The sequence below is a fragment of the Eucyclogobius newberryi genome, unplaced genomic scaffold (genome assembly GCF_026437365.1).
Source record: "Eucyclogobius newberryi isolate DKJ021-1_F unplaced genomic scaffold, fEucNew1.0.hap1 SCAF_20, whole genome shotgun sequence".
NCBI classification, from domain to species: Eukaryota; Metazoa; Chordata; class Actinopteri; order Gobiiformes; family Gobiidae; genus Eucyclogobius; species Eucyclogobius newberryi.
In genome coordinates, this window is record NW_027315835.1 from 11848228 (window position 1) to 11861529 (window position 13302).

At 38.2% G+C, this 13302-nt stretch overlaps 1 protein-coding gene across 19 annotated transcripts in view; it reads left to right on the forward strand.

Annotated features, from left to right (window-relative positions):
• The window catches only part of ank3b (ankyrin 3b), a 97509-nt gene that overhangs the window by 80897 nt on the left and 3310 nt on the right, over nucleotides 1-13302 (forward strand). For all 19 annotated transcript variants that reach the window (XM_072455600.1, XM_072455603.1, XM_072455602.1 and 16 more), the window contains 7 exons: nucleotides 869-943; nucleotides 2849-2980; nucleotides 3740-3883; nucleotides 7498-8116; nucleotides 9030-9168; nucleotides 11557-11643; nucleotides 12839-12922. In XM_072455600.1, the coding sequence (XP_072311701.1) occupies nucleotides 869-943; nucleotides 2849-2980; nucleotides 3740-3883; nucleotides 7498-8116; nucleotides 9030-9168; nucleotides 11557-11643; nucleotides 12839-12922 (1280 nt within the window). The remainder of the gene's footprint in view (nucleotides 1-868; nucleotides 944-2848; nucleotides 2981-3739; nucleotides 3884-7497; nucleotides 8117-9029; nucleotides 9169-11556; nucleotides 11644-12838; nucleotides 12923-13302) is intronic.

Below are 13302 nucleotides of genomic sequence, written 5' to 3' on the forward strand. Positions count from 1 at the left end.
AAGTCAGAGCTCAGTTGTTTTTTAGTTGTAATACATTTTTATTTACTCAATTAAATATACATTTTTGGTGGTTTTACGGGGGACACTACACCATAGGCAGGAGTTGTGAACAGTGTTGTGCTTGCTTTTGTCTGTGACGTATAGAGGTAGTTTTCTTCCGTGGTCGTCGCCGTCCTTTTGCCAACCGAGAAAACAATTCATCAGCTCAACTTGAAACTCACACGCTGCCACCAGCTACAGTCTGTACGAGCTAACAACGCCGCACTGTAGACAAGACGCTAAAGACCGACACGGCTGGTGACGTCCGATTTCAAGCGAAGACAATGAAATGTTTTCTTCAGTGGGAGGGAGAATGTTGCTTGATGGTAGAAAGTAGCATTGAAGTGCTGTGAATTTTAACAAATACTAATGCTAACTGAATAACCCTTGTTGTAGAATAACTCAAGTCGATAAAGTAGTTTACAAAGTCGTAGCTGAAGTTAAATGAAAGAAAACGTGATATGTTTGGTACCAGTAGCATACAGTATATTACACACAATGATTCTAGATTTAAGTTTACTGTAACAAGTAGGGATTTACTTTTTACCTTTTGAGATACATTTTAAAAATCACTATGTGCAACTAGACATGTTTTATCATTAACCATACAAAAGTCAAACAAACCACAAATCAATTCATACTAGACACAATACATAACATACTAGATACAATATCATGATTCCATTTATAATTCGGTACCAAAACCAAAATTACACATATTTTAAGAGTAGATAAGTGTCATTTTATTCTATTTTTGTTGTTTTTTTGCGTGTAAATAACCAGTATTTGTCTCGCTCCTCCCTGCCTTCTGGATGCTGTGACTATCTAGGTCCACAAAGCCCATGTGAGAGGACCGACCTCCGCATGGCCATAGTAGCAGACCATCTCGGACTCAGCTGGACTGGTGAGCCAATATCCAAAATCCCCTAATATGACGGTTGCTATAGGTCTAATTTGCTAATCTATGTCAATTGAATTTGTTCTTACTGTCCGCATATGAACAAAAAACATGATCAGTATTCATAAAATGCTCTTTACTTAGTCAGTCTGTGTCAGCGTGTATGAAAATCAGCTAGAATTGTGTCTCTTTAAAGCATGGGTTAGTTTTTGCTGCCAATTTGACTGCAGTGCAATGAAGAGTTTTCAGTTTTCTACCCACCCACATGCGAATCATTTGAACTAGCTCCAAAGCAGATTGTTTTGCGGTTTATTTTGCCCCCTGGTGGACAAATAGTGACAAGCGTTTGTGCAGCACTGCAGAGGAATGTATTTACCACGTCAAAAGCTTTTAACAGATTAGTGATGAACACAGTATGTATTCACGTGTACATAACAGCCAATTTGTTGTTTGTACAGTAAAAATACAGTTCTGGTTTCACGTTCTGGTATCAGAAAATATCTAGGTCAATCATATTTGTATGTATTTGATGGATGATCTCTTTAAATATAAAAAAAAAGTATACAATTTTGGAAAATCAAATCAAATAAAACACAGATTTGACGTAATACAACTGCTAAGAAAGCACAATAAATCTCATAATATTACATTATTTGTCTATGTAAGTGCTGTTTAGTCAAAAAGAGTGACCCCAGATATATCCTGGGCTTATCTTTAATTCTTAAGACAACTTTATACTAGGATATATTGAACATTAGGGTGTGGTTACTGCAGTCCGGCCCGGCCCACCTGCACTGCAGCACTGCCCCGGCGCCTTGTGCATGTCTCCCATTGGGCGTGGCTCTGACTGCTTGTATTTATGAGACTGGCTTTAGAAGTACGTCAGGAGTTATGAGTCTGTCCTCGGCCTGACTGAGTGAGCGGCCCCTTCGAGGAAAAGGACCTGATTCATATTTAATGCGTGTTACAGTTACAAAGCCGCAGATCTAACGCACATTATGTTCTCGGGGAGGTGGATTTATGGACGCCGACTGGGGGTTTTCTGCACGGAGAACACAACACGTTTACATCAAGTGCTTCCTTTAACATATTCTGACTGTGTTTGGCAGCTGCAAGCCTTTTTACAAATGAAATGAATCAAGATAGCCACATGAAACATGACCCACCTCACTGGAAAAAATACAATCTCGAATAAGACAGTACATAAAAGGGATTGAATTAAGTAGTATTTATCTCAATTTTAGTATATTTTGAGTTTTGTAAAATAAGATTAGCCAAATGAACAAGTACATTTTGTTCTTGTTTCTCTTATTTTCTCATTTCATGTTTTAAAATAGTTGTCTTTTTCTTATTTTAAGTAAAACACAATAACTTTGATAATCCAATAAAATATCCTTATTTCAAGCACTTATTAACTTTCACTTGATAATTGTTTCCCCGTTGTAAGATGTAAATTAAAAGTGAATGCACTTTCTCTCAAATTTGTTCAGACCATAGAAAATAAATACAATTAAAAGTTTTTTTTTGTAAGGATGTGCAATTAACTATGATATGATTATATGATAACGAGATCAAGATTCAGTCATTTCTTATTGTCGGTGATCATGTTGGTTCTTTTTAAGCAAGAGGTCAGTAAAAGCATGTGGTTTGGAGGAAGACAATAAATAAAAAGGGAAATAAATTGGTAAATGGCAATGATTACATTTTTTGGGAGGAATATGGCAATGATTATGATTATTTATTTATTTTTGGCCCATTTTTGTCGTGTTTTCATTTGAGAAATCAAATTATTATCTGCTAAACTACTACATGACTTTGCATATATCATTAAAATAGTAGTAAACATGATATAAAGCTTGCCACTGTCTCTCAGATTGCTTTCAACGTGACTCTCTTTTCGTTTCATGGCAGAGCTGGCCAGGGAAATGAATTTCTCTGTGGATGAGATCAACTTCATCCGTGTGGAAAACCCCAACTCTCTGACCGCACAGAGCTTCATGCTGCTAAAGAAATGGGTTCATAGGGACGGTAAAAATGCCACAAGTGAGTATCAATACCAAAAATGTACTTCCGATAATGACGGCGGGATCGTGTTGTTTGCAATCCATCAGAAATATTTAAACAAAACTGGCACAAATGGTAAATCGACTATAGAAATAACACAAACAGTCAGAATAATCACTATATGCCCTTGTTTGGAGGCGTAGATTGTAGTTCATGTTCTTTTTAAGATAAGATAAGATAATCCTTTATTGTCCACACATGGGTAAATTTCATTGTTGCAACGCAGGTAGATACAGAGGAAAAGGACAGATAACTTTAAAAAACACTCTTAATAGAAGAACTCTTATAAACAAAACTCTTATAAAAACAAAAACTCCTATAGACAAAACCTCTCATTTCCTGATAAGGAATGGAGGGGAAAAATAAAGATAAAATAAAATAAAACAAAATAAAAACAGCTAGCGTAAGACAAGATAATACTAATAATAATGGTAAAATAATCACTCTATTTACATCAGTTATATGCACATGAATGTGACATTATTGCGTGCTAGTACGACAGTAATTGCACATTTAGCTGCTTATGTTTGTTTTATGTTTGATATTCTAATTTTACATACCTTCAAAAAATATAAATACTTGGATAGATTCTTGTAGGTGATATTCATGGGTTTCAGGTACTCTATAAGTATTCCGTACTCATAGGAATACTTTGCCTGAAACTCATGAATATATTTCCCCCCTCTATGTTGTAATACACGGTTTGATACTTTAACTTGACGTTTCTCTCTCTTGTAGCGGATGCCTTAACTACGGCGCTCACTAAGATCAACCGTTTGGATATTGTGACTTTGCTGGAAGGGCCCATATTTGACTACGGTAACATTTCAGGCTCTCGCTGCTTTGCCGATGATAACGCAGTATTCCCGGATCAGTCCGATGGTAAAGAGTAGCCCACCTTTAGCCTACTGCCTCTCTCTTCAGTCTCTCCCTCCATCTTTCCTCACCTCGCCCACTCTGAGCTGTAGGCACTAGGCAAGGCCATAGCAACGGCCACATACCTTTCACCAGGAATTTGAATCTGGAGTAAGTTTTAGGCAGAGGTGGAACTCAAAATACACAAACTCACTGTAGCAATAGCACTTTGCTGCAAAAGTAAAATATATTTAGTTTTGCAAGTGGAAGTAGTATTATTTGGTTGCTACTTCAACAACTACTATTTTCTACTACTTGTACATAGTGGTGCAAAGTACAGAAGAACAAGTAAAATTATTGTAATACATGTAGTACATTTTAGTATCTGTACTTTACTATGTCATGTGTACAGTGGATACTTTTTACTTTACCTCGCTACATTGGAGAGCAGTACTTTCTACTCCACTACATCCTTGAGCTGGACAGAAAAGTACTTTAGTTTAAAGCGTATTCATGTTGACATTCTACTTAATACTATGTACAAAAAAATCTGTGTGAAATACTTTTGCTTTTTACTCTTAAAGTACATTTTTAAACAAATACTTCAAAATTCTTACTTAATAGATACTCGAACAATATTTTGCACATATATCTGTACTTTTACTGAAGTAACAACGACTTCGATCTTGTTTCCGTCCACCTCTGCCTATATCAGAGAAGAATATAGTTGGCTATTAATAGTATTATAATTATAACAGAAGAATTCTCTGCGGTAACATTTTGGACCATGAGACAATTCAGTGTGTGCTGTTGATACGTGTTCAAAAAGCATGGAAAATTATAAAAAAAAAACATGTGCAATTGTGTCATTGTAGCATCTGACGTTTCAGATGACTATGGCACCGGATCATAATTTGGTTTAGTAATAGTTATGTTTACGTGTATGTAATCACGCGACCTCACGCAAGTCTGTTCTTTTTAAATACATGGAAACATAATTACGAAAACCAAGTTATGTTGCTTTAAGTGTGGCAAGTCTATCCTTCTCCTTCTACCTGTCATTCTTCTTTTGTTTCAAAAGATGGAAGCAACATGTGTTAATTTGTGATTAATTACTGAGTATTTTAGTAAATGTGGTTATACTGGCTTTCGATCCAACTACAAAGCAAGCCGTGCTAACACTAACTAATGCTAATCCAACTCAAACTAACCTGTAATGATGATTGAGGGTCACAAATTTGCATGGCTTTTGCTTGTTAATATGTGGCGGTCTTTTCAACACATCTGGCCTAGTTTTAGCTCCACTTTAACATCGATGAGTTGAAAGTAGATCATGCTAATCTACTATTTGTGTGTTACTGCTGTTAGCTCCCATGTAGCTCATCTCCAGACGCTCCAAGCCTCCGCTCCTGCTTTGATTCCAGCCTCTTCCTCTCTCCTTTCCCCCCAAATTTCCCCTTAATAACAACCGACTCTAACCAAGCTTATTTCGATCACTAACCCGCCTTCGCTAACCTCGCCGCTCATCTAACGGATCCGGTCTTTAGCTAGGATTAGGATCGACACGCTTGACCCTTGTGTAAACATATGGTTGGGTCCATATGTGCGCCGCAGAGACACAACATGACATAACCTTAGCAACGCCCCCTGCTGTTTGATCCTGGAAGTCACGCAGCAGACCGAGCATGCGTCGCTAGCTCTTTCTCTCATAGACGTGCAATTTTTACAACTGTTCTTCAACTGTTTTTGTGGGTTTTTCTATCGTCTCTGCTCCGGACTAAGCGCCGTTTTGCTTATGGATCGATATAAGCAAATATTTTGGCTTCTGCAGCTTCAAATAACACCTTCATTTGAACACCGTGTGCATCAAATGTCTGTCTTTTTTCCATGCAATGTGTCCATGTCAGTCTTGTGTATCTAACTGTTGTCTTCTTGTCTCATGTGAATTGTGTTATAGCCAAATCTGTAAAACTTTCTAGCTTTCCTACTTTCCCCCAACACCCTAAAAAATCAATTGATCCCCAATCCTTAATATGGACCATCATCCCGAGTCTATTCCCTGCAACTTTCCCTTTCCCTAGTCCAACTTCCTGTTTACAATTCCTGGCCCCGCCCTCAACCGCACCTGTTTATGTGCTCCCCATTGCACCTGTTCTGCCACGTCTGTCCAGTATCTCCTACTCTGCTCCTCTCCCGTCCTCTCCTTGTATCCTTGCATCCTCTTTTCGCTTCCCTGCTAATTTCCCGCTTGCCAAACCTGTGTCTTTCTCACTTCCTGCTCCTCCCGCTTGCCCTTCGACCTCTCCCCCCTCCTCTCCCCCCTCCTCTCCACTGCCCCCTGGTGTTCCGTCACACTTCAGACGGGATCGCTCTGTTCCTGAAATCTACATTTAGATACTAACAATAACTAACTCATGTGATATGACCTAATGAGTGACAATGCTTCTACGAGCTTTGCTAAATTGTCCTAGTATAAAGCCTGATATAACCTCCATAAGACAGTGATTGAAATTTAGATTTTCTTCTATAATGTCCAACATCCATCTCCATCTCTTTGTGTGACTTTTCATGTGTTGATATATATTTTACATTACTATGTTGAGCATAGAGTGCTTGTTCAGTGGTATTGTTTTAAAGAAGGGCGAACTCATTCTCAAACCTTGTAGTTATAACTTTGGCACATCCCTTTTATTAGATTGTATTTAGAACACTTTTTACAGACATAAAGGTGAAGCGGGGTTCATCAGCGCTTATCCTAAAGCCCCACATATTGACTAATGTGGCTCTTTCTTTTAAGTTTGCACAGATCAAATGTTTTCTAATTAGTTGAAAACAGTGTGCAGACTTTATGCTCTGATTTTATGATGCACTTTATTGTGGGAAACAGAATGTATTCTATTATAAACGTTAGGGAAAGCAGCTTGTTTCCATAGATATGTTTAATGTGATATATATAATACATTCCAGGTAAAAAAATAAGAAACTATCATTACAATATATTTGAGGTGTTTAATAAATGTATTAGATTTACAATTTTTCGAGTAAGGCACAGAAACGCAAGTATGTTATTATAGTAGAAAAAGCTTCAGTTGTAGTCATCTGGACTCAATTAGAAAAAATATTATTATTATTTTTTCCACATGACTACAACTGAAGCTTTTTCTACTATGGAACATGCCTGGATGAATGAGGGATTACACCGACAGTATGTTATTATGTTTTTTATCTTTATACTCAATCATTCATTTATTTATATAACATTACAGCAAAAAAACAATGTCTAGAAGTGAAAAAGCTTGCACATTATATATACAGTATACAGTGCAGTATATATTCGGTTATTATATAATCACTGTAGCGTCCATGGTGCCGTACACTCTTTCTTTAGTATCGAGTAGTATCTCATTATACATTTTTGTGACCTTAGTAGCAAAAAAACACCTGATTACTTGTATGATCTATAATTGTACTTCTGAACAAGCACTACATTGTTGTTCAAGCTACTTTTTGTTAAGCGTCACCTCTCATTCCATCCTCACCTCCACTGTATCCCTTCCCTCCTTCCCACTTCCTTCCCTACCTCCTTACTTTCACCCCTGCCTCCTTCCTTGTCTAAACCTGTGGTCGTCCCATTCATTTAGGATACCACAATATAGATCTGGAACTGCAGACACCCACGTCCCTCACCTACGAGCCCCCGAGCCCGCTCCGATCGGACGACTTCTTTGGAGAAACCCAAGTAGAATCCCAGAGTAGGACGTCCGTTACTAGACCCAGTGATCTGTCCTTAAATCAGACCCTTAGTACCTCCAGCAGCGACCCGGCCACTGTCGCCCCTCAACACGAGCCCCGAGAGGACGTTTTTGTCGAGTCCAGCCTGCACAGAGAGGTGAACGTGAGCTACGAGAGCCCAGACAACGACAGAAGAGCCGTAGAGAAGCAGCCTAAAGAGTCAGAGTTGAATCAAGATGGCGGCGACATGATTCTGGACGAAAACTTGAGAAAAGAGGAGGAGGAGGTGGTGGAGGGGGAAGAGGAGATGACCCAGGAGCGGATTCAGAGCCTGCTGGAGGACATCGAGCTGGAGGGAGGCTTGGAGGACCAGGAGATGACGGAGGAGAGGGTCAATGCAATTCTGGAACAAGTACGGCAAGCAGAGAGGGACATGTCTTCAGTTTCAGGTTGGCCGGAAGCAGAGGCGTCCGGAGCTGCGGCGGAGTCCGGGGGGGAAGCAGACGAGCCTGAAGCGGAGGAGGGCAGGTGGGTGTCGACACGAGAATCATGCAGCGCTCTACACAATGTTAGAATAATGTCAATAATCATCGAGAAGTAATTAGAAAATATACATATATTGTAGGGGAAATCACAAACATAGGAACTTGCTATAGGAACATACAACGATGAACAAAAAATTATAATATGGCAATTTTTGTAATGGAGAGGCAAAATTAGAACATTTGTTTATTACAATATAATAATGGCTGCGAAAATAGACAGAAACGTCTAGTGTAATCCTCCAAGCGAAGACACAAAGTGATATTTCTGTCTGTTTTGTTGCACACCCAGGTCAACGTTGTAAATAACAAATTGTTGTTAATGTTTTGCTTAGTGAAATAAATGTTAGATACATAAAATAAAATGTTGTACTTGAACCTGAACCAAGACATTTACAGGCACATTTTAGCACAATTAAGCACATTTTAGCACATTTTAGCACATATTAACACATATTAGCACAATTTAGCACGTTTTTGCACATTTTTGCACGTTCCTGATTCATTGTGAATATATATCGTCGAGTTTTTGAGATAAAAAACAAATAATTATAATTTGGAGGCACTTGTACTGCATTATTTGTGAGCCTATTACATTATTTCAGCAAATGAACTCATGTTAAAATTGCATTCTTCACATAGATAATATAATAATACACTTTTGGGGGGAATTATTGTTATAAAAGCAAACAATATGACATCAAGCATCCATTGAGAAAAAATGTATTACAAAAAAAATGCTACCCTAGATGTTCAAACAGGAGAAATGTTGTATAATCTCATCCTTTTATGAATTAGCAATAAGATGAGAGCATTTTTAGACAGTATATCATTTTGAAATACATTGAAGATAAACGTTTTGGACTGAACTAAACGACTTTCTCCTTGTACTTGTCCAGCCCTGACAGTTTGGCCGATTCCCTCGAGCAGCCGCCAGTGAAGGCCGAGAAACAAACTGGAGGCCACAGTGACGCCGCGAGAGAAGAGAAAGAGAAGAAGAAGAAGAAAGCGTCCAAGGAAGAGAGCGGCAAAGTCCAGGTCAGAGTTACACTTAAACTTGATCAGGGGTCATATTCTGGCACTGTCGAGTCCATATTAGTCCTTAAAGTTGTTGTTTTAGAACCATAAAAAGCGTTGTTATGATGTGAGCAAGTGTAATACCAAATTGTTGTTCAAAATCTAGGAAGAGTTAAATTTACAATATTAACGTTACGGACTAAAAGGCGTGTTCCTGAACCAGGCCCTTTAACGTTACTGCTCCATATGTAACAATAAGATAAGATAAGATATTCCTTTTTATTGTCCACACATGGGGAAATTTCATTGTTGCAACGCAGGTAGATACAGAGGAAAAGGACAGATAACTTATAGGAAGTTTAAAAAAACACTCTTAATAGAAGAACTCTTATAAACAAAAACTTCTATAGACAAAACCTCTCATTTCCTAATAAGGAATGGAAGGAAAAAATAAATAAAGATAAGAATAAAATAAAAATAAAATATAAAATAAAAACAGCTAGCGTAAGACAAGATAATAATAATAATAAATATAGCCGCAAGCGGCAATGATCGGCCCTCGCCACGCCGCCGCCACACCGCAAGAGGAGGGGGCGCTAACGCGCCCCAATTGTCCTTTTATTACGCCTACTGCTGAATCTGTGACGCTGTCACATCTTCTCCCCTTTGTTTTACCATCAAAAAGCAATTTTATTTTGAATTCTTGGCAAAATGTGCGGCTTTGCCGCACAGACACCGTGACTCTTTGAATAAAAATGTGGATAACTTTTGATGGTCCACCCCTGAAGATGAGTCTCACCAAATTTCAGGTTAATATGTCTAACGCCCTAAGAGGAGTTTGTGAAAGTATAAAGTGTAAACATGTTCTGGCGATTTCCCCATTGGAATAACATGGAAGGTTTCGGTCATCGTTACGGCAAAGCCATAACAATTATGACATGAGTCATTGACTTTTTTGATGGGGATGCCAAAATTGAGTTGTGTGTCAAATTTCATATAATTTCGCAAAACTAAATATTTAACCTCCATATAAAATCTGTAGGGGGCGCTGTGGCTCCAAATTAATTTATTTCACTTCAAGTAGGTTTAGGGCAAAGAGTTTAACAACTGATTCTAATTTGACGCAATTCGGACTTTATCTGCGCAAACGGCAGAAATGTTAAATTTGGGAGATTTCTGAAATTCTTGCCACAGTTTGCGGCTTCGCCGGAGACCGTGACAGGTATCAATGTAATTTGGATAACTTTTGATGTCCCACTCCTCAGTAGCATTTTCACCAAATTTCAGCTTTTTAGGGCCAACGCCCTGGGAGGAGTTCGTAAAAGTACGACGTTTGGAAAAACTCCGAAGTCATGTTTAGCCATTTTTGAAGCAATATGGCCGACATTTGGTTGGGCGGACGGCGTTGCCGTAATAATATTTTTTACTTCTCTTGTCACCATCTACCTCTGCGCCAAATTTCATGATTCTACGATCAGATTTTTTTTGGGTCATTTCCCATCTCTCAATGCATTTTTGGTACATTTGGGGGCGCTGACGCGCCAATTTTTTTAATTTTAGAAAAAGGAAATAGCCAGAATGTAGAGAGGCACGATTTTTATAGGTGTGCTAATTTTTGTGACTTTTCGTCAATGTTCACTGGGTGAAAAATAGGGGGGTTGGTCCCGAGAAGAAAGAAAGAAAGAAGAAAGAATAATATTCCGATGCGAAAACAATGTTTCCCATTTTCCAAATATCATAAACTATACATTTTCGGAAAGCGCTCGCGCTTTCCTACCTCATGGTGTGGGTCCCTGGTCATTGACGGGTACTTTCGATAATTTTGAGTGGGCTCCGCCCACTTTGTGTTTTTGGCCCTCTATACAGTAATAATGTTCAATTTTTGCATTACATGCTTATATGCACGGAACATGCAAGAGATGGGGAACGTATTCGTGAGCTACTTAGCGCAAATGAGTGCTTTATATGGGGATGACGACCGCAATTTAAAGTGCTCGTTTAGTGCGCACTTTTGCACGGGCTTCGCCCGTTTACAGCGGTAAAGTTCCATTTTCCTACTACTAATTAGTATGCACGGGGCGTGCATGAGTGAAGGAGTGCGTTAGTGAGTGTTTGGAAGTGGGCGAGCGCTTTGCGCTCGATTTCGTGCGCACTATGTAAGGCCGTGCTTCGCACGGCCTTACGAGATTAATAGGCCTCTCGCCAGCTTGTGGCGCTCGGGCCTAATAACACTAATAATAATAATGATAAAAAATAAACACTCCATTTTCATCAGTTATATGCACATGAATGTGACACTATTGCAATATAAGCCCAGGGAAAGTTATGATCTCATTACATAACAGCATTTTACTATTAAAGTGATAATAATACAGTTTGTCCACGCTGCTGTCGGGGTGCCTTCGTTAGGGAGGGGCCAAAGCTCCAGACTCCTCCTCCTCTGACGACGAGGCCACGGTCACTACTCGAGTGTATCGCAGACGGGTCATACTCAAGGTCAGGCTTGTGTGCACCCGAGCCCGGATCATGTGGCTCTGCTGCTTGGAGTGCTGCTTCTTGTAGTTCTTGTGGTCGTTCTGGTTTTGGAGTGGTTTTGGTGCAAAGAAGAGTGCATTTTTATCTGGTTTAAAAGGCAAAGAGGAAACGGCAGCAGGAATAGTACTTGGTTGGAGTGAAGCATGATGATTTTTATACTTTGTACTTTGTTTGTGTCTGAGCTGACGAAGATTACAGACAGAATGTAAAATATTTGACTTGTATTTACCGCTGTTTCTCTCAATAATCCATTCATTAGATTAATTAGTTCATGTTTGGGACAGTCAGATTTCTTTTGTGCATGTAAATACACAATAATCAGATCTAAAAACTGATTCATTTGATTACTCGTCTGATTTTTCTGGTCACTGGAAAAAGTGTTAATCATAGATATGTGAATAAGTGCTTGAATTAAGTATCTGGATTTGAGGTTGTTTAAATGATCTTGGAAAAAAAAGATTAGCCAATGGAACAAGCATAAAGTTTATTGTTTTTGTAAAAAGCATTACTTAAAATTAGAAAAAAACGCTCTTGTTCTTTAATTAAGCAAAAGACTACCGTACTTGTGTTGGAAAAAAGGATTTAAGATCCGGTATTGAAAATAGCTGGAACTAAATGGATTTGAGTATATTTTGTCTAAAAATACAATTTGACAAAAAAACAAGGGAGAAAATGCTTGTCTTTTCCTCATTTTTGATATAAACATACATATTATGCTTGTTCCACAGGCAAATCTTATTTTAAGTCAAAATATACTCAAATTTAGATAAAGAGTACCTAATTCAAGCATTTATTCATTTATTGTCTTTTTCCAGTGGCATGTAAATGTACCACTGTTTGGAAGATTGCAGAGAACACCAATTGTTTTATAAATGTGTTAAGTATTTAAAAGCTTGTCGTTTGACATTGTGAAGTGCAAATCTAATGTATGCACAATGTTTATATAGAAAAGTGCAGGATTGTTTATTCTCTTTGTGTTGCATATTTCAATTGTTGAGCTCCTTTTCATTGCCTGACTTAACTGCAAAGTATTCATCATGAGCCTGTGATATTTGTCCTGCAGATTAACACTTTCATCAAACCTGCCGTTCATGCTATTTTATTTTATTTGCGTTTTTACCATCATTTCACCCCACTTTCTTTAAACTCACTCCAGGGTGAGGAAGCCCGGAATCTTCCCGGAGAGACTGTGACAGAAGAGCAGTTCACAGATGACGACGGAAATCTGGTCACGAGAAAAGTAACCGCTCCCTCCTCGCTGCATAAACTTTAACAACATTATTTCATCATCACCAGTCTTAATAGTGTCATTTTTTAAATCCAGTTCATCTGAAATGTGGCTTAGCACGTCAAACCAATCTACTTTTTCAGATACAACTTCATTTTTAACCTTAATACTAATAAAAGAAACAAACTTCTACATAATGCCTGCTCCATTTTCAATTAAAAAGCATTGTAAAAATGAAATGGACCAATTAAACAGACTTTTAAACAAAATCAACTGCATTGTTAGATGGCAGTTTAAATTTATATATATATTGCTGCAATCACAACCTAAATACCTAATACGAAAGGTAACATAATCCATTTTCAAAGAGGAATCCTAATTACACTGCAATA